This window comes from Coenobita brevimanus, chromosome 89 (assembly GCF_032717465.1).
Source record: "Coenobita brevimanus isolate Jiangsu-jjx chromosome 89, ASM3271746v2, whole genome shotgun sequence".
Classification (NCBI taxonomy): Eukaryota; Metazoa; Arthropoda; class Malacostraca; order Decapoda; family Coenobitidae; genus Coenobita; species Coenobita brevimanus.
The window spans coordinates 28,756,049-28,783,491 of NC_137042.1; the positions used below are offsets into that span (position 1 = coordinate 28,756,049).

The 27,443-nt window shown below is 40.2% G+C and overlaps 1 protein-coding gene across 2 annotated transcripts in view; it reads right to left on the reverse strand.

Moving 5' to 3' along the window:
* The window catches only part of unc-104 (kinesin family member unc-104), a 212,168-nt gene that overhangs the window by 70,839 nt on the left and 113,886 nt on the right, over positions 1–27,443 (reverse strand). Inside the window, exons 13-20 of one of the 2 annotated variants that reach the window (XM_080281497.1) lie at positions 25,551–25,684; positions 24,896–25,057; positions 21,508–21,658; positions 20,913–21,115; positions 18,155–18,269; positions 13,966–14,117; positions 4,215–4,417; positions 2,415–2,594 (exon numbers count right to left, since the gene is read on the reverse strand). In XM_080281497.1, the coding sequence (XP_080137623.1) occupies positions 2,415–2,594; positions 4,215–4,417; positions 13,966–14,117; positions 18,155–18,269; positions 20,913–21,115; positions 21,508–21,658; positions 24,896–25,057; positions 25,551–25,684 (1,300 nt within the window). Of the gene's footprint in view, positions 1–2,414; positions 2,595–4,214; positions 4,418–13,965; positions 14,139–18,154; positions 18,270–20,912; positions 21,116–21,507; positions 21,659–24,895; positions 25,058–25,550; positions 25,685–27,443 lie in introns of both variants that reach the window. The other variant, XM_080281498.1, reaches the window with a different exon arrangement.

Consider the following 27,443-nt stretch of genomic DNA (forward strand, 5'->3'; position numbering starts at 1 on the left):
TCCCTGACAATTTTCCAGTCTCTCATTATTTCCATGCATCTTTCTAACCTAAGAATTACCCTAAACTGGACATACTTCAAAACAGGCCAAGTTAGTCTGGTCTAGTTTAGCTTAGTTTAGCTTGTAGAAGTTTAGTTTACGGTATTTTTCTTTACCCTGATTAGGTCTGGTTTAGTCTAGTTGGGGTTTTGGTTTGGCTTGGATGGTTTGGCTGGGGTTTAGTTTGGTTTGGTGTGGTATGGTCTGGTCCAGTTTAGTATGTCTTGGCTTGACTTGGCCTGGTTTGGTGGTTTGGTTTGGTTTGGTCTGGTTTGGTTTGGTGGTTTGGTTTGGCTTGGTGGTTTGGTTTGGCTTGGTGGTTTGGTTCAGTGATATGGTTTGGTTTGGTGGTTTGGTCTGACTTGGTCTGAGTTGATTTGGCTTGGTGAACTTGATTAGACTAAGCTGGTTCAGTCCAATCAGGTTGGGTTGGGTTAGGTAAATTTGCTAGAGTCTATGGGCAACAGTCTACAAGGATTAGCATGAAATCAGCGAAAACAGTAACAGCTAGATACAATCATCATCATCATCATCCGGACCTCCTTTCCCAGCCTAGGACAGAGTGAGGAGTAGCAACATTCAGAAAGCCCAAGTCTGCCCAATCCAATGGGCCATGCTTCCATTCACTCATCATTCAAGCCCCTGGAATCCGGACTCTATCAGAAAGATAAGGAAGGAAGAGACAGAAGTCAATTGGGAAATATTTCTTTAGCTTAAGATAACATTCATTTACCTACTTATCAAGTGCAGTGAATTGTATGTTCGAACTGGGTAGGCACCTGTGTGCTACCCTGGCAACCACCCTACACCTTGCAACATCACTGCCATTCCCCACAAGTGACCCTTTTCCAAAAATGCATCATTTTTTTTTTTTTTTTGGTGAGGGGGGGGGGCACTTCCCGCTAGCTACTCTACTTCACCACCAAAATACAGTTATTCATTATTGTACTTCATTTCTTATCACAAAGAACTTGATTACCTATCATAACATTATAAAATTGGAGGCCAAATAAAAGGCAACATACTGTATTGTAAAGGTAAAAGGTAAAGATTGGGACAGATGCCATGAGGCCTGTGGTGGGTTTTTCACTCAATATCCTGGTATATAAGGCCAGTTATCACAGCTTCCTCCCCTAGGTTTTTCCTTGGGTGCTGATTTTACCTACCTATCCATAATGGGGGGATGGACACATTAGTCAAGTGACACCAGCTGCATGCACCAGGATTCAAACGCTGGTGCTAATTGGCCAATACTTCCACACTCAGCAATGCTAACCACTCGGACACTATGGCAAATTGTGATGGAGAAAATAATTCATCCTACATGCTTACGTACAATTTTCATTTATATGAAGCAGCAAGGTCAGTGCACAGCACATCCATCCTTTCAGTCTGGCCAGCATGAGACACCTGTATGCTGTCATGGCAGCCAAAGGATGTGGCCTACATCACTGGGAGGGTGAATCTACATTATCTAAACTGATATTCATGGCTCATTAGTCTATCTGTCCTCACACTATGAACCCATCATAAGAAATGATGACACTGGATTTTGTGTTTTGCATACTGGAAACAGTGCATGCCTTTCTTAGGTTCCAGCCAGACATCATGCAGACTTATAGAATCAAGTCAGAACTTATATGAGCTATAGGCAACATGATGGTATGGTATATATTAAGAAGCCCTCAAACAAAGTAATTTCCAATATAATGTATAAGTAACCCTTTATATGATAAATTTCAAAATAATATAAAAATAAATAAATAAATAAAAATAAAACTACATTACAGCAAAGACAGGCAATAGAGACAATTTCATACAATAATCTGACAAAAAAAAATATTTATCATCATGCTGATACTGCACTTATCTTTTATCAAGATTTCAACATTTTTACAAGCATATCATACATGTGGCTCACTGCAATATCACATCAAAAATTTTAACATATGGCAACAACTAAAGCGCAATACACAACAGAGTGGCAGATATGGTGCCTGCAGACACTGCACATTACACTGGTTGTATCAAGGCCAGGGTCAAGATGCACAAATTATCATAAGAGCACTTCCTTCTCTTAGATACAATTATGGAAGATATAATTACTTCAAATATATAAAAAAAAGTCTTTGTCTTTTTTTCCTCTTTGCTTTGGGGGGGGGGAAAAAAAAAGTTATGTGGAGCTAGGCATTTCCTTGCTTTGAGGGGGAAATAAAGTACAAAAAATAAATAAATAAATAAATAAAGTGGTTTGTCAATATGAAGTGGAAATTAAATTAAAAATTAAGTGCTCCCTTGCCTTTCGAAAGATAATGATATGAGAAGTAAGTGTTCTTAAAGTGCTTTTGTGTATCTAAAGCCAGACTGGGACTAACATGCGGGAGGTGAGTCTGGAGGGCAGGAACTGGGAGAGAGAGAGCCGGGCCTGGTTGCAGCCAGGGATGCAGGTGTGAGCGTCCTCATCTCCCCGGCACTCCAGTTCCGGCGGGGAGGGTGGAGGCGAGCACGGAGAGGCATCAGAGTTGTACGTCTGACGCATCAGCTCCAAACGGTGTCTACAAGTTGTGGCCACAGAAAGTGGTCCTGCTTTAATGCTATGGGACTATATGGAGGATGTCTAGTTGGAATGTGACTTATTTCCTCTTTCTCTCTCTTTCTTTTCTTTAATACCATGACATCCTGCACTGAGGTACTTTAGTCTGTATTCTAATCAGAATTGCCAGAATTGTAGACAAAGTTTGGAACTACAAAAGAACTATATTCCAAAAGGACAACTTTCTACTTACCATTGTCTGTGTATGCTTGCTGTTTGGTATAAATCAAGTCTTCTCTTTATTACTAAATCTATTGATAAATAAAATATTTACTTACCAATATGGCATAGAGATTACTTGTGTATCATCCAACAAATAATACACAAAACAAACTTTGTCTACAATACATGGGAAATGTCTATCAGTTTGTACTAATATTACAATTAATCAAACTAACAAGTAAGTTATAAGTTAACTACTGTAATATATGTATTTGCTAAACAAATTTTTATTCTGCTATTCAACTAGGGATGGCCTGTTAGTAAAACTGACAATGTGTGAAGACAAATTATTCCACTTTTCTATTACACAAATGCACAATATTCACACAAAGCACTATCATTTTCATGAAACTGCTAAATACCTGCACTAACTACATCTTATGTGTGAACTATAAATTGCCAGTTTTAAGAACAGGGAATTAAGAAGGTATAAATCTAGATACTTGTTTTACATTAAAAACAGAGTAATTACCAAGTACTGTCTTTCTCTTTACTCTTCTTCCACTAATGGAAAAACTTGGACTAAAAGTATTCTTCATAATGGAAGAGCACTGAAGAATACTGAACTTACTAGGACCAGATGCGGTAGCCAGGGAACCAACACAATGACAGCCATAAGAAAACTAAACAGACAGACATGGACAACACTACTAAGAACAAACACACATTAAAATAAGTGTGAAAATCTGTACATCAGACATAAGGAACACAAAAAATCTCAACAATACAGATAACATCTGACTATGGTGAAATATTTATCATAAGTATTAGGCCTGGAAGTAATGTAGCTGATAATGTTCCACATGTATACAGAGCAATCAAACAACTGACAAACAGATATCATGTACAGTTGCCTTATATCTGTATTTTTAAGCAATATTGAACAAGCTTTATATTATCTGTATCCACCACCTTCTGCATCACAACAGCAAACTCAGTAATCCCTGACCACCTTTATTCCTTGCCAACTCAGCATACTGTCCAGGACTTAGGTTCACTGATTCTGATCTCATTTCCACTTCATCCAAGTCTACCAAACAATTCTGTACCGAGGACCTTGCCATAATGCCACACAATCAAAACTATTTTTTTTCTTTACCTATTCTATGTCACAATGCCACACAATCAAAACTACTTTTTTGTTACCTCTTCTATCCAGTCATGTATTTTCATGCTATCTCCAGATGATTATATTCAGCTTTGGAGAGACTTTTTAAACTGGAAAGGTTTGACATACCCTTCATGAAAATCTTCACTGCAACATGTCTCCCTTAAGAAGAATATAAGTTCTCTAGTGGTAGCAACAAGAGTACTGTAACTGTAAAAAAAAAAAAATGTCAGACTGAAGGAGCTAACGTACCTGAGTTTCTCGAGGGTCCAGTAGTGTGTGGCTCCGTTCTTGGTGTCCTGAACCTCAACAGCCACAATGGTTCGTGGGATAGGCCGATCCTCATCACCCTCACCCTCATTCTCCTCCTCATCCTCATCCTCCAATAATGGTAGAAAGTCCGTTGGAAGTGGGGAGTACAGGGTGTCCGTCAAAAGTGTGAACTGGAACTGAACCTGTTGGGTAGGGAGATACGCTACATTTAATCTCTCTCTCTCTCTCTCTCTCTCTCATATGCACACATGTGCACACATATGCATGCACACATGCATATTCACACATACACACACACACACACACACAGTTTCCAATTGGTTTTCACTAAGGAAAGTGATTTTGTCGAGGGGAGGGAGTAACTAGAAAAGTAACGTTAAAAGATATAAAAGTGGAAGTGCAGAAAGTATGTAAACTACTGGCAATTCAAGATTTAAGAAGGCCCCAGGGCCTGACGGGATCTCTAACTAGATACTAAAGGAATGCAGAGAACAACTGGCAGATAAGATTCACAGTTTAATTGTGTGTTCTCTGGAGGAAGGGAAAGTGCCTTGGGATTGGAAGAGGGCCAATGTGGTACCAACTTACAAAGGTGGGTGTCAGTGATAAGAGACCAAGGTATGGGTAAAAGATGGGAGATGAAATAATGAAGGCAAAAGAAGAAAAGGACCTTGGCGTGACTATACAGGAAAACCTATTGCCAGAGAAACATATAAACAGTATTACTGGAGGAACTTATGGGCTATTGACCAACATGAGAGTGGCATTTAATTATATGGATGAAGAGATGCTAAGAAAGTTAACAGTAACCAAGATAAGGCTGAGACTGGAATATGCAGCAGTGATATGGTCACCACACTTTAAAAAGCATACCACTAGAAAGAATACAAAAGACAGCCACAAAACTGACACCAAGCTTGAGGAAGTTGTCTTAGGAAAAGAAATTAGAAAAGTTGAAATTGCCAACCCAGAGAGAGAGAGACGAGAGAGGGGAGCTTTGATTGCGATGTTCAGAGGAGTAAGAGGAATAGAAAGTGTGGACAGAGAGGACCTCTTTGTGAAAGATTACAGAAGAACAAGAGGACATGAATGCAAGCTGAAGGAGAGAACTAGAAATGAATACACAAGAATACGTAGAGAGGAAGAAAGGAATTTTGAAAAAGGTTTAATCGACAAATGTAAGGATGAACCCAAACTGTTTTATAGATTTGTCAATGGCAAATTGAAACAAAAGGAAGGAATCACCAAACTGAAAGTAGAAGGAGAGGTCTATAAGGATGCGGCAATGCAAGCAGAAATAATGAACAAATGTTTCCCATCAGTTTTCACTAATGAAAAGGAGTTTGTGGAAGGAGAGGGAGTGACTAGAAAGTAGTGATAAAAGATATAAAGGTGGAAGTACAGGAAGTATATAAATTACTGGAAACTCAATATGTAAGGAAAGCCCCACTACCAGGTGGAATCTCTAACTGGGTACTGAAGGAATGCAGAGAACAACTGGAGGATAAGATTCACAGTTTAACTGTGTGTTCTCTGGAAGAGGGGAAAGTGCCTCAAGAATGGAAGAGGGCAAATGTGGTACCAATTTATAAAGGAGGAAACAGGGAAGAACCCCTGAATTACAGACCAGTGTTTCTAACCAGCATGGTCACAAAATTGTGCGAGAGAATTCTGAAAGATAAATGGGTAAAATATCTGGAAGAGATGAATATTTTGGCTGATAGTCAGTTTGGATTCAGAAGTGGAAGGTCATATGTTTCCAACTTGTTGAGTTTTTACTCAAGGGCAATTGACGTGCTTCAGGAGAGAGATGGTTGGGTGGATTGCGTGTATTTAGATTTGGAGAAGGCCTTCGACAAGGTACCCCATACGAGACTAATGTGGAAACTAGAGCATATAAGAGGACTGAAGGGGAACCTCCTGGAATGGATGAGACTTTTTGAGGGACAGACAAATGAGGAGTAATAAAGGATAGGATGTCTGGATGGAGGGAAGTAACAAGTGGAGTCCCACAGGGCTCGGTGTTGGTGCCAGTGATGTTCCTGATTTGCATAAATGATATGGCAGATGGAGTGAACAGTTATGCAAGTCTGTTTGCTGATGATGCAAAGATCTTAAGGAAGGTAGAGCTTGAGGGGGATTGTAAAATGCTGCAGGAGAATCTGAATAGGATACACAAATGGAGCCAGATGTGGGAAATGAAATTCAATGCAAAAAAATGTAAAATTTTGGAAATGGGAAAAAGTACCATGAGGCCATCACTGAATTATTTGATGGGTAATGAACCAATCATAAAAGCGAGAGAAGAGAAAGATTTGGGAGTGCTGGTCCAGGACAGTTTGTCACCTGAAAAACACATTAACAAGACAGTTAGAGAGACGTATAAACTCCTGACTAATATAAGAGTAGCTTTTCATTATATGGATGAGATGATGAAGAAATTGATATTGGCCATGATTCACCCCAGGTTAGAGTAAGCAGCAGTAGTGTGGTCCCCACACAAAAAGAAAGATATAAACAAGACTGAGAGAATACAAAGAACAGCAACCAAGATGGTCCCCAGTCTGGTAGATCTGTTGTACAGAGAGAGGCTGGAAAAGCTGGATTTGCCTTCCTTAGCAGAAAGAAGAAAGAGAGGCGACATGATTGCAGTGTTCAGGACCATGATGGGCGTATATAAAATTGACAAAGAAGATCTGTTTTTATGGGATAAGAGAGTAACAAGAGGACACGGAATGAAATTGAAGAAGCCAAGCTGCTTGAAAGATGTCAAGAAATATAGTTTTCCTTATAGATGTATAGACCTGTGGAACAGCCTGGACAAAGAGATCATCCAGTCTAAAAACTTAAACAAGTTTAAAGCTAAATCTGACTTACTGAGAAACAGTAACGGGACCCCACGAGCGTAGCTCATTCCCTGTATATCACAATTAAGTAAATACACACATACACACGCACACACACACACACACACACACACACACACACACACACACAAAACCTTCTCAATTACTGTATATACATTTTTCCTTATCTTTTAGGTGAGGATTGGCTTTAGAATGATAATGACGATGATAATGATGATGATGATAATGATGACAATGATAATGATGACAATGATGATGCTATGATAATGATGATGATGATGATGATACAGTAATGATGATGATAATGATGACAACAATGGTGGTGATGATGATGATGATGATGATGACAATAGTGGTGATGATGATGATGATGATACAGTAATGACGATGATGATGACGATGATGATTAACATTCATTAACACAGCTTCAATCTGCTCTTAAACAATATTATTATCATCATCATTAATTTCCACCTAAGAGATCAGATCAGACATGATTCAGAAACAAATTTAGTAATACCTCGATATACGATATCCCTAGATGCAATACCCTGGCTTAACAATGGGGGTAAAAATACCACCATACCCCACCTAACAATGGCCAAACCCCAGTTTAGTGATAGGTTTTGATTTTTTGTACCAATCTGGATAATATTTTAGACTAAAATTTTGTATTTAGGTTACTTTATAAACTGTTTTTAGACTTAGATTAATGTGTTTTAGTCATAGGTGGGGTGAACATTGTCATTTTTGGGTACAGTTTACTAAGCTTGATTTTTTCCAGACTTATATTTGATGAGTTTCAGACTGTTGGTTTTAGCAAGTTATTTACAGGTGCTAAGCTTAGGTCAGCTTCTTTTACAGCTGCTAAACTTGTTTTTGGGTTCATTTGGGTGGGTTTTGGACTTGGTTTGGGGGGAAAACCCAAGGCTGGTAAATGCTCCCTATTACTTTACATGTTAAAAGTACCCCTATATACGATACCCCACTTAAAGATGGGGTTTTACCTAATCAATTACATTGTTAAACCATGGTATGCCTGTAATGAAAAGCACATAAGATGGAACTATTAACCCCTCCGTGGCCGACCACATGGAATTTGTCAGGCCCAACAGGCCAACCCCACAGCCACTTTTTGAAGTTTCAAAAAATATTATTATTATTATTATTATTTTTTTTTTTTTTGTGGTAGGTGGGAGCACTCACCATCCACTCACTTGATGTAGTGCTGCTGTTGGGTGTCTGCCCTTTCCTCTCCTCCCTCCTTCTTTCCTTTCATCCTCTTCTGTCTTTCTTTCCTTCATTCTTTCCTTGTCCTTCTGCCTATGGGTGACTTTACACTCTCTTCTGTCTTTCTTTCCTTAACTCTTTCCTCTTCCTTTTGCCCGTGGGTGACTCTACACTGAGTGACAAGCCAAATGGTTTCCTGTACACCAGGAAACCATTTACTACGCTGGGTGGTAACCATATACCCAAATTTTGGCGACTGGTGGTTTAGTAGGTAATTATTGTGCTCCAATCGAACTGAGCCGGTGAAGGTTTATATCCAAGGGATGGTTGGGGTTGACTGCTCATGTAATGCCACTCATGGATGAGTGAGGCTGGTCACTCTCAACTTAAATGTCGGGACCAACTGCCTAGCCCCGGGCTCCTACGCTCCTCATGGGGCAATGTAGGATTGGATGATGGATTGAGGGAGTGAGGGATTTTTTTTTTTTCTTGCCATATTGAAGAGGAAGTTCAGATGCACCTGGCAGTGCAAATTTCAGCTTCCTAGACCCATCTTGCGGCATGCAATCGAATGCAGAAGTTGCATAAAGTTAGGCAGCTGATACTGGTCACACGTAGGTATTGCAATCACAGATATATATAAGCCTAGATGCAGCATTGCCCATTCTTTAGTAAAGCGGCAATGTGTCTGCGTGGCTGCCATCTTGGAGTGGTCAAGCATGTGATAGAGGCGCTTGTTTTAGAGTGAATTCAGACTATGGAAATGAATGTTGCTCTTGTTGTGGTGGTGGTTGCTGTTGTGGTGGTGGCTGTTGTTGTGGTGGCACTGGTTATTGTCGTGCTGGTGGGTGTTGTGGTGATGGTGGTGGTGGTGGTTACTGTGATGGTAGTAGTGGTGGATGGTGTCATGATGGTGATGGTGGTTGTTGTGGTTGCTGTTGCTGTTGTTGTTATTTTTGTTGTTGTGGTGGTGGATATTGTTGTGGTGGTGGTGGTTCCTATGGTGGTGGTTACTGCTGATGTCATGGAGGTGGTTGTTGTTGTCAGTGGCATACCCAGAAAGTTGAAAAGGGGAGGCAGGGGCTTTTTTTTAATCTTTTCAACTGTGCAGCCCATGACTTTGGTGAGCACAGTGAGCCTGTACAGCTAAGGGGTTCGGGGGGGAACTGTTAGCCCCACCCCAGAGAAAATTTTGCATTTTGGTCAATTTTACGATTATTTTGAGGCCATATAGAATGGGCATACGACATTAAAATAGCATATTCTAAAGTCATTTTTAAGTACTCTGTGCCACTGAATAATAATTCAATCTCTCCAATAACCTTACACTACTAAAATTCAAACGCTCACAATTCGATCAAACAATTTTACAACTGTAATAAACTAATAACAATAACATTTAAAAAATTATGATAATTTTATCACTGTATAAGCCACAATTACAAAGAGTTAAAACATGACATATCCAACATAATTTTCTTCCTGAAAATTCAGTTGAGACAGATGAGGCTGATAAGAAGGTCTCAGAGCAACAAGTGGGTAAAATCAGAAAACTGTCATTTCTGAGATACACTGAGTATAATACAGAAGCAGTTTATTCAGGTAATCATTATGTAAGCTGGATTTTAAAACTATTTTTGTTGTCAGCATATGTACGTAGGGGGAATTTAAGTAATCTGGAAATGTATTATTTTAATGTTTATATATATATTTCATTCATTCATTGCCAGATGCCATGTATCCCAAATGGGGTGGCCAAGGGCTTAGAGTTAATTGTTCTACAGGGAGGGGCACTAATCCTCCACCAACCCCACTTGATACGTAGGGAGAACGTTATGCCAACAGCATCTGGTGTTCCCAGGCGGTCACCCATCCAAGTACTAACCAGACCCATATATATATATATATATACTGCATATATATATATATATATATATATATATATACCATCATCATCATCATCATCAGCCGTTTGAGTATCCACTGCAGGACCGGCCTATCCTGACCGAAGTCGGGACGATACAGCCAATGTATCTCTACAATGTGGCTTAGGCTGTCTAGCAGAGATTGTATGTAGGGTGAGAAGTGCTTGTAAGTGTAATTGTAGTGTTGGAGTGGCTTTGGATGTGTGTGTAGTCTGTGAACCAAGTGTAATCGGCCCGCGCAAGCTGACTGGGTGCAAGCATACTTTATAGTAAGCGACACTGGTTCAACCACAGCACCCTTTGTGTCCGCCAATGCAGTATGTGGTCGGGTGAACCCTCCCAAAGTTTATTACCCTGGCGGGGCGCGAACCCTGCCCCACCCGTGTACGAAACACACACTCTACCACTGTACCACAGAGGCTCCATATATATATATATATATATATATATTGCAAAAGGGGGGTGCCATGGCTGCATAGCCCCCCCCCTCGGTATGCCACAGGTTGTTGTTGTGTTTGTTGCTGTTGTTATTGTTGTTGTTATTGTCACTGTTGCTGTGGTGATGGTGGTGGTTGTTGTGGTTGTTAGTGTTGTGGTGGTGGTTGTGGTGGTGGTGGTTGTTGTGGTGATCGTTGTTGTGGTGATAGTCATTGTGGTGATGGCTGTTGTGGTGGTGGTTGTTTTTGTGGTGGTGGTTTTTGTGGTGGTGTTTTTTTTTGTGCTAGTGGTTGTTTTTGTGGTGGTGGTTGTTTCTGTAGTGGTGATTGTTGTGGTGGTGGTTATTGTGGTGGTCACTGTTGCTAATGTGGTTGTTGTTGTGGTGGTGGTGGTTGTTGTGGTGGTGGTAGTGGTGGTTGTTATAGTGATGGCTGTTGTTGTGGTTGTGGTGGTGGTTGTCATGGTGGTGGCTGTGTTGTTGTGGTGGTGGTGGTGGTGGCTGTAGTTCCTGGTTCATCTGAAACGTGAACTCGGTGGGCTGCAGGCTTAAGAGTCCCGTCTCCTGCAACCCACCATCCTCCTTTTGGGGGACAGGGAAGTAGCTGAGGAACGCTTGCATAACCAGACAGTTGAGCCGCTCGTGCTATCAGTGCCACCATAATATATTACGACGCTTTCAACACTCCTAAAACAGCAGTGTTGCGGCACTTCTAGGTAAACAGTGGTAAACTTTGCCTATTGTCAGGAACAGAACATCATCTGCTTGACCATTCCAAGATGGCGGTCTTGCAGACACATTGAAAGTAGTGTCATGCAGCATCTAGGCTAATTTATATCTATGACTGCAGTGGTGCAACATCACACAAAATGTGTGTTTTTGTTTTTTTACCAAAAAACATTGTCAGTGGTGCTGAAATGGTGTGAAATAGCTAGATATGTGTATTTTGAAGTTTTTCAGTACATAACACGCGAGGTTTGAAATTAAATAGAAATATTATGAATTTATTTTGCATTTTTCAGTGTTTATTGTGATTATGGTAGTATCAACATTTTTGTAGTCCGAGTGATGAAGTCTGTTGGAAAAGGGATGTGAGAGTTTCTATTTTTACCCCTAAATAAGATGTACGTCATCCCTTGAGTGTACAAGCTGGACAGTGAAGATTGAAATGCGAGAAAAACTTCCATTCACACCTCACACAAGCTGATTAGTGGGAGGGGAAGGGAGGCTTTTTCACCCACGAAAGCATCGCATGAACACTGAAAACTTTCCTGTAATGCTTGTGAATGGCAAAGATATGTAAAATGATCCAAAACAGCACAACAAACCTGAAAAAAGGTAAAGATACCAAACGAAATTGTATTTTTCTTTTATTTCATGTCTTTTCTGTTTATCCCGGTATTTATTTATAATCATAAATAGGGTGGTTGTGTGTATTTTGCATGGGAGGAGAAAGATGATATTTTTTGCCTGGGTCAAGGCAATGGGCATAACTATGTGTGTTTAGGCATGGCCATGAGCAAAAAAATCGTACATACACTCATCATGCTAGCACGTGCTGAACTGACAAATGAGGTGCAAGAGCGTGAAGTGAAGGTCAGTCTCATGTTCCAGATGTTCGTTCACTTCCCAAATGTTTTAACAGTTTTCAACAAGTCGCTCTGCATCGAATGATCCAAACCAGTAAGACAAACCTAAACAAATAGGTAAATATACCAAAGCAAATATGTATTTTTCTCTTATTATCATGTCTTTTTTATTTATGCCTGTACAATATTTATTCATAATCATAAAAAGGGTGGTTGTGTGTGTTTCGCAAGGGAGGAGAAAGAATGACATTTTCATCTGGGTCGAGGTAACGAGTGCAGTTGTGCTTGCTTAGGCATGGCCACGAGTGAAAAAATAGAAAGCTGCAGACTCTGAACTGATTGATAGGGTTTATAGGAGTGTAGTGTAGATCAGTCTCAAGATATTCAAAATGTTCATTTAATTCCCAAAAACTTCACCGTTTTTTATAGGCCACACTCAAATGATGCCGGCGGCCACACTATGATAAAACGTCATTTGACGCTGGCGGCCACAAAGGGGTTAAATACACCACCCAGTGCATCACTACACAACTTTTCTTTCACCTACTGCTTGCAGAATCAGTCCACTGTAATCTGCAATCATCACAGTCAGCAAGAACAATTACAAATTCACCCACTGTCCATTCGCTCCTTTGTTTAGAGAACCAGTATTTGTAACTCTGACATTTGTCCACTTTTTATAATCCTGGATATGTTAAAATGCAAATCAGCAACATCTAGTGTAAAGAGAAACAAAACAACTCACTACACTGGGAAAGTAATAAGGTGGAGCTTGAACAAAGCAAGGAGTCATTCTTGACTCATTCTTGTTACGTCAGTACAGTAGATTCTCAAATTTTTGTGTGATTAAATTTGGACAAACTGATATTCAACAGCACATCAAATATCTACCAAGTTGCAATTTTCTACTACAAACTTGCGATTTTCAATGGGCTGAGGCTAGTGTTTGGAATTCAAAATGCATCTAGGGTTGTTTCGTTTCTGTCCACAAAACCACAGTGATGCTGGGTGATGATTTTTCACAGGTTGATTATTTGAAATTTTTGCTGGTTGGTATTGGGGGCTTTCACAGTTAGGCTTAGGGGCAATTTTAGGTGGATGAAATTATGGGGGAGCTTGGGGTAAAACCTCATGGTTAGGTTAGGTCAGGATGCACTCAGATGTCCAGTCAGCAAGATCTCACGTAAACACACTGCAGCAGGCATCAAAGGCAGAAATACTGATAATAACCGAACTTTATATATATATATATTAGGAAAAATACCGGGCTCTAAGAACCTAACCTCCTATATTACATGTAAATATATGTCACGTTTTAGCATGAACTTGATTCAGCATAAGGCTCTCAGTAATCCATCTTGTGTTGTACAGAGACCCTATTGTAATACCCGCATACTGACAGGAAGATAGTGGAAATGGTATACTATAATTTTGTTTGGACTGTTTTCATGTTCAAAGGAGGGCATAAGAAGAGATAATTATGCAGAAAAAGAAAAAATTATTTTATCTATTTGTTTTGTCATCACCTTTAGCACCAACTTATTTTTCACTATAAAAAGTCCATTTAAATCTGGATGACTTAAATTTCACGAGGTTTTTTTAGCACCAAATGATGTCTTAACTTGAGAATCTACTGTATACATCTGGTTTTTCTAACTACTAAAAAAATGCTGTCACGCTGACCTTCTTCTTCAGTTCCACAGATATAGCATTGGCTTCTTTGAGGAAGATAGCATTGCCCCACAGGTCATCACGTAGAGATGTGAATTGGTGGTGCTTCCACTTGCGGAAAGCCCAAGAGGCTAGGGCATACTCCCGTTCCGACCAGTTGCACTCTGCGTCAAACAAGGGGTTTACTGAAACATCAACACAAAGCATTAGCCACCCCAGCCTCTTCTTCTTTTGAAGGGACCAACGAGCAACCATCAAGAGCCAACTTAACTTGTGTAACAGATGTACAATGCAAAGTCAAAGTATGTAAGACAAGACTACCATAGTCATATCAAGGTTTATCTAACAGCATCACAAAACATTATAAAATCTATAATATCATCTATCTGATTTCTATAGAACATCATTTACAAGTTGAATTCCTTCTATGTAGTGTATCAATTGGTTACTGATACTCATTAAATGCACAAGAGCTACAGTAAAAGCAACAACTGCCATAGAGATGCAGATTTAATACTATTTTCTATTGCTCAGAGAAAATTAGTTCATGGCTATTTAGTCTGGCTAATGAGGTTAAAATTCTATAACGAAAAGCAACTGCATCACTGTGACACTAAAAATAAGTACATATTCATAAGTCATATATTTTCCATAATGAAAAGTACAGAAGCTCTTAATGGAAGAAAAGTTTATTTTTTAATTTAAACAATGGGATTAAAATTTATTCATCAGATTTTCAGGAATCATCTTGTAAAGTGAAAGGGGGAAGACATTTTTAGGATATCATTAATAAAAAGCATAAACTTATTTCTCGTCATAAAGCAACAAGGGATGATAGGGAAGTTTACTAGTAGGGAGGGTGGGTGAGTTAGCCATGACACAGCAGGGGTTTCATGACACAGTACTGAGCTCCGCCAGCCATCACACTAGCAGCCACAGGGTCTCTGCACTCTACCCCACATCATCAACTTTCTGAAGCACGTAGGGCTCATGCAGGTTCATTCAAATAATTTCATAAAGAAAAATGAGAATTTAAAGAAAGCAAAAATTCTTATTTAACTAATGGCATGTGATAAATAAGTGAAACTTAAATACTGTACATAATCAATAAATATTAAGTGCTCTTGATGGATTTGCTAGTATGGTCCTGTTACTTCAACACAGTATGATACATACAAAACTATCTATTCTAATTTTCTTTTCTTTCCAGATTGGCTTATCGCTGATTATCATGATGTTTGCTATTGTAGCTGAGCTGCAAACTTGATACAGTGCAGTATTTAGTACTACATCTTGTGAAAATTATGTGATGTTAAAAGAGGATAGCAAGTCTCACTTCCGGATTTATCTAGTCTTCAATTACTAGTTCCTGACAAAAGTACATAATTTGTAAAGTCATTAATAAACTGCGATGAATAAAGTGGGAACAAATTAACTGAAATTCTAAACCTAACTGCTGACTCAATAAGACACCCAAAATGATGATAACATTCTCTGTCACAGGTATACATAAATGCAAGTCAAAATTACTGAGTAAAATCTTTTGATCTTCCACTTACTAAGATGTGAAGCAAGAAATTTGATGAATTTTCAGTACTACTGATAAGAACCTCTTGGTGAGGGCTACTGTCACTGGCATGAATTTGGGCATTTAGACTCCTCTGGATATTATCTTTTCTTTCATTACACAGAGATTCTGATGAAAAATTGAAAACTGAACACACATTCCAAATAATATGAGTGAGTTTTGTATACTAACCCTTCTATGAAACGAAATAATCTATGAATGAAGAATGAAGCAATGATTTAGTAAAAACAAAATGATGACAAAAACTGGTTAAGCAACACCACTGCAACCAAGGAATCAACTAATACAAAAACTAAGATTGGTGCTCAGTTATAATAATAAAAAATAAATAAATAAATCTACCTCATCAATAAAGCAACTGAGCAAGGTAATAAACAGGAAAGCTATTGGTGCCCTGAAAGGCATATCCCAACAGCATGGCAGGAGCTGTGGGCTGGAGGGGAAAACATGCGAGACTCAACAACACAGAATGAGGTTAACCCAGGCATCAGTGTACATGTACTTCTAGAGGAAAGATCACATGACATCAAATCACAGCTGAATCTGGTACAGTCCTTTCTATGCAGCTTTAAAGTCAAAGAATTTCAGAAGAGGTATGCAAAAAGAAAAAGACCTTACGAACAAAGTAGAGTTCTCACAGGTAGCTATGAAAATGGTGACTCCACCTACATTCAAGTTTTGCAAATCACTGGTTCCAATATGAAAACACTTAACACTTTTTAAAAATTTATACACACATATACTAGCATGTAATAAAGCACATAACCATCTACTATGCCCTTCTGTATAATAAAACAAAATTAGGCAAGATAACTGATTTTGTCCTGTATGTAAAAAAAAAAAAAAAAAAAAAAAAAAAAGTTATAACATCGCAAATATAAAGTCCACTGTCATTAAGCCTCTAATTAGCATGAAGCATTTGCCAAATGAAAGGATGCCATCTGTGAAGACTCAACTTTAATAGTATATACTGTATTAGGCTGACTGTTTAAAGTCAAGTGAGCAGTCTATCATGAGAGCTGTTATTATACCAGCATCAGCAGAATTTCAAAAAAATGTGATGCAGCCCTGTGTGTCACTAAGCCTTCATAAACTTGCTGAGAAAATAGACTGCCATGCTTAAGGTGGGTAACAGACGATGCAGGTTCACAACATCTGCTATAATGTCCTGACACTTACTGGCAAATCTAACTAACACTGCTAAGGTGATATCCAGGCATACTGTATTTAAACAATGTCCTTGATTATAATATACTTCCTGATGTGCTGTTATATCTATGATAAATTCAATACATTACCTATCAGCAAAACATTTGTCAAATTCAGATTCTCACTCACTGGATATAATGAAAACCTGAAATCATACATGAATCATCATCATCATCACTATCTACTCCTGTGTTGCTCCATGAGAAGCATAGGAGCCCAAGGCTAGTCAAGTTGGTCCTGACATTTAATATGAGAGTGACCAGCCTCACACATCCCTGAGTGGCATGACATAAGCAATTAACCCCAACCATCCCTTGGATATAAACCCACACAGGCTCAATCCAACTGGAGCGCCTTAATTACCCACTAAACCACCAGGCACCATAATTTGGTTATATGGTTACCACCCATTGTAGTAAATGGTTTCCTAGTGTGCAGGAAACCATTTGGCTTGTCACTCAACGTACAGTCACCCGTAGATAGAAGAAAGAGGAGAGAATGAAGGAAAGAAAGACAGAAGAGGAAGGAAGGAAAGAAGGGAGGAAAGGACATCCACCCGTGAGCAGCACTACGTTGAGTGAATGGATGGTGAGTGCCCCCACCTACCACCATCATATATGAAAACAGCATAAAAAGATGGTGAAAGCTAGTGACAAGCCATACTGCCATTTATTATTATACAATGGGCAAAATTATTTATGGTCCATTCTGATGAACAATATAATAAAAAGAACAAAATTAACTTAAGACTTACTGGTCAATTTTTGAGAAGTTAATACTGCAACTAAATGGTAAAGAAAAACCTTACAGATATAGATTAATGATGTAGCAAAAAGGTTGTAGATAGTGGAAGAAATACAGTTAAGTATCACAATAAACCTGTCATAGGACTCAAATTAAAAAAATACTCTAGTAGACAGCCACATAATCCTTCACACAGCCAAACAAGACTCAGTGTCACAAATTCTGACATCAGCAAGCTTACTCTAACCTGACAATGATCCCTAACCTTTTTTAGCTCGGTTGATGGACAACTGCAATCAGATTGGAGGGTCATTCTAACCACCATGACTCATTCCCATCTCAAAACTAAGGCTCACTGAATTCCATGTAACTACAAAATAGTGTTTAAGTTGTGAGTGGCCCAGTTATGTCAGGTGAAAGCATATGTGCTATAGTTAATTCCGCTACATCTCATACACTGCCTCAGCAATGACTATTCTCACTGTTAATTTCATATCCCTTCCTACACACAGTATGACAAAACTTCACAAACAGTCATGGCTACAATATTTTTCAAACACAGCCAATCATACTATTCATCTATTCATCAAACACACAGTAGTAACTACTTTGGTTAGTGTGGGACCAATGAAAGAAAGACGATAAACATTGATAACTCACCAAATATGTCTTCGTCGTGTGTGAAGTCCTCTGGGGTATATGAGGAGTACATGGACATGGTCATACTCTGTTCTTCTACCTGCTTTTGAAGAGCATCAATCCGTGCCTCATAGTTCTGCAGAGTAAACAGAGGAGATACTGAATACTCATTTCTTCCTTTCTTTAAAGTATAAAAGCTGGTCATCTGCATTTGATAATTAATAAGTTTAATGAGACACAACAGTTCCTTCTGGTCTCAAGTTCAAAGCACACTGTAAATCTGTGCAGTGCAGTGCAGCTTCTCAAACACAACCATTTATATAACTATTTTTGATCCATTTATTCTTCCATGAGTAGCCTCTGGTACAAGACAGCTGTGGGGGAAATGACTTCAGGCTATACTGTCCTTAGAGTCCTTTTTTTTTTTTTTTTTTTTTTCCCCATCTCACTGATAAACTATTCCACTCTCCTTTGCTACTGCTACACAACCAAAGGTCTCCTCTTACAATACACTAAACCCTTCTTACAGAGACCTTAGCCCCACTTACACCACAAGAGAAGGGAAACTGCATATGGGACTTCCAATTTGCTATGCTTAATTTTCCCAGTAAGATCAGAAAGCTGTCTATTGGGACCTCCACCCCATGTGAATGGGAATGTGGGGGTGTGATGATAACACAACAACAATATTAATATATTAATGTAGGCACTAACATGATGTCACACCCTACACATATACATAACAATGATGCCATGCTTCTTAGGAAATCCCCTTACTAAGGTTGGTCATGGTATAATTTATGAATTCTTCTGACTGGAATTTAAACTAACTGTCCAAACCAATAAAGAACATCCCAACAATTGCTGGAAGCCGTTGGCAGAGAAGAAGTCTTGAATATGTAATAAGATTTGTAACAGTGAGAAAGTCTCAGTTTGGATTTCGACCCCACTTGTGGTTGCTTCTTGCCTAAAAGTGTTGACTGAATCACTAGTAACCAAGCTTGTGGCCACACTTCCCACTCAGGGCAGTACCTTCCTCTGTCAATGGTAGTCACTTCCCTCCTTTCTTTTTCCACCAGTACCATTAGTGAGGGGGTTAGTGATGCTAAGTGCATGATAACTGTTTCATATTGAAGTGATAATGCTAAGAAAACACAAAAAACATTTACTCTTAAGGCTAAATTTAAAATCTTGTTACATAAAACCCTCTTCCCCAACTAGTTGTTGTTGAGTAACCCTAGTCTGTCCAGCTGAACAGATCCATCAACTGCAGGGAAGCAACCACCTCTGCAGGGCTATCCTATGAGGTGAACCGATATTCCTCTGTGAAGGACAATACCTCACCACAGCGAGGAGTGTGGAGGAATGGTTCCTGGATGGATGTTGCATTTGCATCTCTACACCCAGTAAACAGGGCACCACAGTAGGCTCCACATCACCCTGTCCCCAACTAGTAAACAAGTGTTTTCTTGTTTTCTTAGCACTTTCACTGCAACACAGAGCACCTGTTGGGCTTACACATCATTCACTAATGTCAGAAATGTCATCATGAGCATGAACAAGAAGAAGAAAGAAAGGAAAAAAAAAAAAAAAAAAAAAAAAACTTGGGAGATGTGTCCAACATAAAAACCATGTCTTACATAATTCAGGGGGAAATTTGAAATCAGAGCATCTTTATGCCTGACCCCTTCAATTGTTCCATTTTATAAATACATAACTTGGGAGAAATTTGAACAGAAAATATTAATATTTAGCGGTGGCTCAAAGGCATCAAAGTCTGTCCCTTACAGAACCTGCATGCACATTCGCTGTGTACTGTTCCATCCACTTGTGCATGCGTTGGTCTTGGTCACCTATTGGCGGCTCTCCATGCTGCTCGATCTCTGGCAGCCTCCCTGTTTAGTCCCTTAACCCTGAGGTCACACTTAATGACCTCGTCCCAGGTCTTTTTTGGTATACCCCTTGCAACCCCACCCCTAATATTAATGCTTCTGCATCCAATTATCATCCCCATTCTCTCCACATGCCCAAACCACCTCAATCTACCTCTCCTCATCACAACACCAATACACTCCAGTCCCATCCTACCACTCAACTCTTCCATCATAAACCTAGCCCACTCCAGGCCTTGCACTCAGGGACGCACTGCACATGCACCTAATCACTGTCATTTCTGTACATTTGAGCCTGTGAATATCCTCTTCCTTTACTGCCCAGGTCTCACTACTATACAGCATTACACTCCTGACACATGCTGCAGTCAAAGATTCCTTAGCATGTAGGGAGAGCCCTCTCAGTGTCACGAGGCCCAACAGCTCCCTGAACTTCTTCCAACCACTCCTCACCCTAGCCACAGGGCTAGCTCCAGCCTCACCTCCAGCACATAACATGTCTCTCAAATAGGGAGGAGGCTGTAGCACTAGTCAAACAGGGTGGTACTCCTGACGGGAATGGGAATGCCGGTGATACAGAGAGCTGGAGCTCCTGTTTCACTAGTTACTTAACCATCCCCCTTTGCTGATCTTTTCAGTGTGACACTAACATGGAGCATAGACCAGCATACTCTCCCAAACATTTCCTCTAACTCTCTTATGCACTACACCATATGAGCTTTCCATATCACACAATGTACCCTACCACATTACAGGGGTTGACGCCAGCAAGGGTATGCAGCCAGAAAACTTTGCCTGGCAGACATAATGACCATCCTCCATGATTCCTTCCATAACTCTGACATCTTACAATATCATATTTAAACAAAACTAAAGACTCCTCTCACCTTTCGCTCTTTGTCAAATTCCTTTTGCACCTCCTCTTTCTCACGCTGGTATTGTTCCTCCAGGGCTACTAATCTTTTCTGCATCTCCTCTTTCAAGTCAATGCCCTGTTTTTCCAGCAATTCAACCTGGGCAAACTGCCAGTCAGCTGGCTCACCTGAACCTGGGGTCTCTGCTGGGGACTTAGTTTCTCGGCGCTCACGGGCTGTCAGATTGGAAGAAGTTAAACTGTATACTTATGGATGAAGTGTATTCTCATACTGAGTTAACAGAAGTAAATATTCAGAAAAATAATATCATTACAAAATTACAAAAACAAAAAATGAACTAACATATCTCTCTACCTATCTACCATCCAATCGTTAACTGCCCTATCAGAAGAATGGGGGTCTAGAGTGAGGCTACTTAACTCAAACATTTATGGTAAGTGAGACTGATCACTCACCTCTATGCAGTATTATGTGAAAAATAACACCAACCATCCCTTTAATGTAAGCCCATATGTGTCATATCCACTTCAATATAATTACAAATTCTACATTGCTGCACTTCTGAACATTAACCATAATACATGAGGCAAAGAGAGTACACACTAACCTTGCTCTGGATGATTGAAGCGGAAGACATGATTCTTGCCAAGGATAACACGCGAGCCAGTTTTGAGCACAGTTGGCTCCACCACCTCACGCCCATTGACATAAACAAGAGCCTTCGGTTTAGGATGAAGCAGAACCACACCCTCTTGGTTCTGAAGAAAATTTACACAGAAGAAATGTAACAAATGACAATGTTGATTGATTCACCAGTAATAAACCTTTAGCTCCTACAGCTAAATATTAAATACCCAGTTCTACATTTTATGTACATAAGTTGTTGTTGTTGTTGCTGTTGTTGATATTGTTGCTTAACTGGTCTCTCTCAGCAAATCATTATCCACAGGTAAGTAACTGCTTCTATGGGGCCATCCAACAGATGCAGTACATTGCATTTCATACATCATGTTGAGAAATAGGGGCGTGGAAGAAGTTGAGAGGCGGAAGAGAGAGTTATATGTAGAAAGAAAGAGAGAGGTGAAAAGATTAGTAAGAGAGAGTAAGAAAAGAGTGGATGAGGAATTTGGAAGGAATTTGAGTTTAAAGTGGAGGGACTGTAAGAAAATGTTCTGGAAAGAGGTGAAAAGAGTAAGACAGGGTGGAAGTGAAGTTAGTAGGGGAATGAAAGATAAAAATGGTAGATTACTAGTGGAGAAGGGAGAAAGAGTGAGCAGATGGAGAGAACACTTTAAGGAATTGTTGAACGTGGAGGATGGAAGTAATGCGAGTATAAGTGGCTGGAGAATGGCTGGAAGAAGGAGGGAGGTGAGAAGACAGGAAGAAATCAGTAGGATAGAAGTTGTGGAAGCAATGAAGAAAGTTAAATCAGGGAAAGCCCCAGGAATTGATGGAGTGTGTGGTGAAATGCTGAAGCATGGGGGAGAGATAGTAGTAGAATGGATGTGGAAGATGTGCAGATTGGCCTGGGAGGAAGGTAGAGTCCCGGAGGATTGGAAGTCAGGTATAATTATTCCCTTGTACAAAGGAAAAGGGGAAAAAGAAGTGTGTGGTAATCATAGGGGCATTTGTCTTCTTAGTATAATAGGAAAAGTGTATGGTAGGATACTTATTGACAGAGTTAGAGAAAGAACAGAGAAATTAGTTGGAGAAGAACAGGGAGGCTTTAGGAAGGGAAGAGGTTGTGTAGATCAGATATTCATTCTCAGATCTTTAGTGGAAAAGTTTCTAGAGAAGGGAAAGAAGTTGTATGCGGCTTTCATGGATTTGGAGAAAGCATATGACAGGGTGGATAGACTAGGATTGTGGAAAGTGTTAAGAATATATGGAATAGATGGGAAGTTGTTGAATGCTGTGAAGAGTATGTACGATGGTGCGAAGGCTGCAGTGCGTGTGGATGGTGAACTAAGTGAATTTTTCTCTTTGAAAGTTGGTTTGAAACAGGGATGTGTCATGTCTCCATGGTTGTTCAATCTGTACATGGATGGGGTAATAAAAGAGGTACAAGGTAGGGTAGTGGATGTTGGAGTGGCCCTGGTGAGAGAGGATTGTGTTTGGAAACTCCCTGTACTGTTGTTTGCAGATGATACCGTGTTGTTGAGTGAAGACGAAGGGGAGCTGCAAGGCTTGGTGGATGAGTTTGAGAGAGTGTGTAAGAAATGGAATCTAAAGGTGAATGTAGGGAAGAGTAAAGTGATGGTCTTTGAGAGAGGTGAAGTCAGTGAATGTACAGCGAGGTTGGATGGTGAGGAATTGGAAAATGTGAGTACGTTTAAGTACTTGGGTAGTGTGATGAGTAAGGATGGAGGTTTGGAGGGTGAAGTGCTTGAAAGGGTACAGCAGGGAAGAAAGGTTGCTGGTTCTTTGAAAGCAGTGATAAGAAACAGGGAAGTGAGCATGGAAGTGAAAAAGTTACTACATGACAGTATTGTGATACCAACTCTAACGTACGGAAGTGAAGCTTGGACGTTGTTGGAAGGACACAAGTCAAGAGTGAGAGCCGTGGAAATGAGTTATTTAAGAGGAGCCTGTGGAATCACATCGAGAGACAGGCTGACGAATGAGGATATAAAGGAGCGTTGTGGTGTGGATGTGGATGTAATAGGAAGCGTTATGAGGAACACACTGAGGTGGTTTGGCCATGTGGAGAGGATGGAGGGTGAAAGACTGACGAAGAGAGTGTATGTGAGTGAGGTGGAGGGGGAAAGAGGGAGGGGGAGGCCGAGGATGAGATGGAGAGATGGGGTGGAGAGGTATATGAGAGAGGGGGGTGTGAGCTGGGAGCAGGGGAGTGAAATGGCGGGGGACAGGGCGACTTGGAGGCGATTTGTTTGTGGCCACCCCAAACGGGATTGAGGCGTCTGGCAATAGATAGATAGATAGATAGATAGATGTTGAGAAGCAGCAACCCTTTGTGGCAGATGGCACCTTGCAAGGTTTGGACTAGGGTCCTTCCCCATGGTGGGGTGCAGTGAAATATGAGATGGTTTGCCTCCTGAGTGGACGCCACTGCTGTTTCACTCCACCTAGGGTGCACAAAGCCACCAAATGTAAGCTCCTCATCAGTGCCATGGACAAGAGCACGACCAACAAATGCCTACTACTGTATCATACCCTGATATTTCATCTAAGATGGTTGCAATGAGCTACAGAGTTCTCTGTGACCATTATCTTCCTCCACTGAAGATTCTTCATTCCACCTTCCTAAAAATCTTTCATAATCTTGTTCTCTACCCTTACACCCAAAGAACAATTCTTTTAAGAATCAGATTCTTCATTCCACATTCCTAAAAATACTTTACAATTTTGTCTTCTACCTTTACACCCAAAGAACAATTCTTTTAAGAAGAGGCAGTGGTTGAATCGGTAGAGAGGCAGCCTGCGGCCCTAATGGACCCAGGATTGAATCCTGGCTGGGGCAGGGAACAGTTTAAGGATTTGAATTTCCTAAAAGCAGACTTTCCTGATCTACCAGATAACCCGCCGACATGTCATAAAAATACCCCCGCTAATACCAATACACCAATCCTGTATGAGACAGCCCTAGCATGTAATCAATATGGATGGTGGTGTTAGCACCGAAGTGGTGACATGTTGAGGTGTAGGAAGACTACTGGGTCTTGGGATAGGTCACTGCCCCTGAAAAATTGGCCCTGAAGACTTTGCCCAGAGTCGAGCAGGTAAAAAATATATATATATATATATATATATATATATATATATATATATATATTGCATTACATCATTCCCATTTCATTAAGCAAAGTTATATCCCAATTCAAATCATTCAAATCAACAGACACACTTCCCAGCTTTCATACAAGCCAAACTCCACAACTGCTTAATTGTAGTATGACAGAATTATACAGAGAAGGTTCATCAAGCATCGCTCTCATGCATTTTTCATTTACCACTTACATTCAATTATTACGCACCTCAAACTGGCAGTGCTCAGGCACGATGTGAGAGCCACAGAGTTGGATGTCTTGAGGAATATTCGACTCAGAAGAACCCACGTTGGTAAAGCCATCCTTGATGTAGTACAGGAGGCATTCAGACATTGATGGATCTTCATTCAGGTTCACCAGATGAGGGGTCTGGGGTGATGGAATGAAAACATTACCACAAAGACAAAGACAACCCTGTACCTTATAATTATTATGCATCATGTATCTGCTGAGTCACAACACAGCCATCACATATGGTTGTCAAGTGCTGTCATATTCTCAACTTTGAATATTTTCCAAACCATGAAAATAAAACATTACAAAGTTGAACAACTTTGGGAAGAAAGGTAGATTCAATACTTGATCATAAAAAATATTTTCACACTCCAGGCCTGATTTCTAAACCAATAAGTGTATCAGGGCTTGTTTCTTTGCAGATAATAAAGTCTCTTCTTCAAACTACTGTAGTTATTTAAAAGGAAGTTGCTGAATGGCAATACTGTATACAGTATTCATACTCCATAAGGATCTTGGGCACATCTTGAGGATTCAACTGACAGTATGTTTTATTATTAGACCCTACATCCCTAAAAAACCAAAGAGACTAAGATAAAATCTTCAACATATAACAATAAATACTCACTTTCTTTGGTGAGAAAATACCAAGAGTGTTGCCATCTTCCTTGAGAGCTACACCCATCTCAGCAAATACAGCCTCACGCTGCAGTCGGATGCTCTCGGTTCGTTTCAGTTTCTCCTCCCAGGTTTCATTCAATTCTAAGAAAAACAAGAAGAAACATACTGTATAATGTTCTCAGATTTAGCATGACTGACAAGGAGTTACCCATCCCGCTTTCTTTTATGGGAAACAGAGCTACGATGATCATTATGATGATAGGAAGGGATAAACACAGCAAATAATCAAATAAAAAATCATCCAATCCCAATTTCTAATATTACAAAGGCATGAGTAGAATACATATATCATCATCATCAGCCGTTTGAGTATCCACTGCAGGACCGGCCTATCCTGACCGAAGTCGGGACGATACAGTCAATGTATCTCTACCAAGTGGCTTAGGCTGTCTGGTGGAGATTGTATGTAGGGTAAGATGTGCTTGTAAGTGTAACTGTAGTGTTGGAGTGGCTTTGGATGTGTGTGTAGTCTGTGAACCAAGTGTAATTGGCCAGCGCAAGCCGACTGGGTGCAAGCATACTTTATAGTAAGCGACACTGGTTCAACCACAGCACCCCTTGTGTCTGCCAATGCAGTATGTGGTCGGGTGAACTCTCCCAAAGTTTATTACCCTGGCGGGACGCGAACCCTGGTTCACCCGTGTACGAAACGCACACTCTACCACTGTACCACAGAGGCTCCATATATATATATATATATATCAGTCAGGCTAGGGAACTGACAGAAGATTGAGCTGGCTGAATGAGTGTTGTGAGGAGAAGTGCATGATCAGGGATTTGGCACCCCTTTTAACGTGGCAGAGCCTGGATTGATTCTATTCGATATATTTATGTGAAGCTAAAGAACAGTGAATGTTTTTGGTGTATCCGATAGAGCCAGGATTCCGGAGGCCTGAATGATGAGTGGATGGAAGCTTGGCCCATTGGATTGGGCAAATTTGGGCTGTCTCTGGACATTGCTACTCCTCACCTTGCCCTAGGGTGGGAAAGGAGGTCCGGATGATGATGACGATGATTGATGATATATATATATATATATATATATATATATCCATCATCCAATCTCATGTTGCCCCATGAACAGCATAGGAGACTGGGGCTAGGCAAGTTGGTCCTGACATTTAAGATGAGAGTGACCAGCCTCACTCATCCCTGAGTGGTGTTACGTGAGCAATAAACCCCAACCACCTCTTGGATATAAACCTACACAGGCTCAATCCAATTGGAGCACCTTAATTACCCACTAAACCACTAGGTGCCATAATCTGATGTTATGGTTACCACCCAGCATAGTCAATGGTTTCCTGGTGTACAGGAAACCATTTGGCCTGTCACTCAGTGTAGAGTCACCCACAGGCAGAAGGAAGAGGAAAGAATGAAGGAAAGAAAGACAGGAAAGGGAGTGTAAAGTCACCCGTGAGTGTTAAGTCACCCGTAGGCAGAAGGAAGAGGAAAGAATGAAGGAAAGAAAGACAGAAGAGGATAGAAGGAAAGAAGGAAGGAAGAAAGGAAAGAGCAGACACCTGACAGCAGCACTACACTGAGTGAGTGGATGGTGAATCAATCCTGACTATGATACCTAACACCTTTAAATTAGGCTGGTGGCCAAATGTAGTCAGACTGGACTGAAGGACTGGTCAACAGAGTAACCAAACAGACTCATTCCTATCTCAAACCTGAGACTAAATACAGTATCACAAAACTATGACTTACAATTCAAACTGTGGACTTCGCTCAGTTCAGTCAATCAAAATCGTCCAAATACAATACAACCACTCACATCTAATACCACTCATTCAACTACCCACTGGTGGCAACATACACCTGACCCACACACACA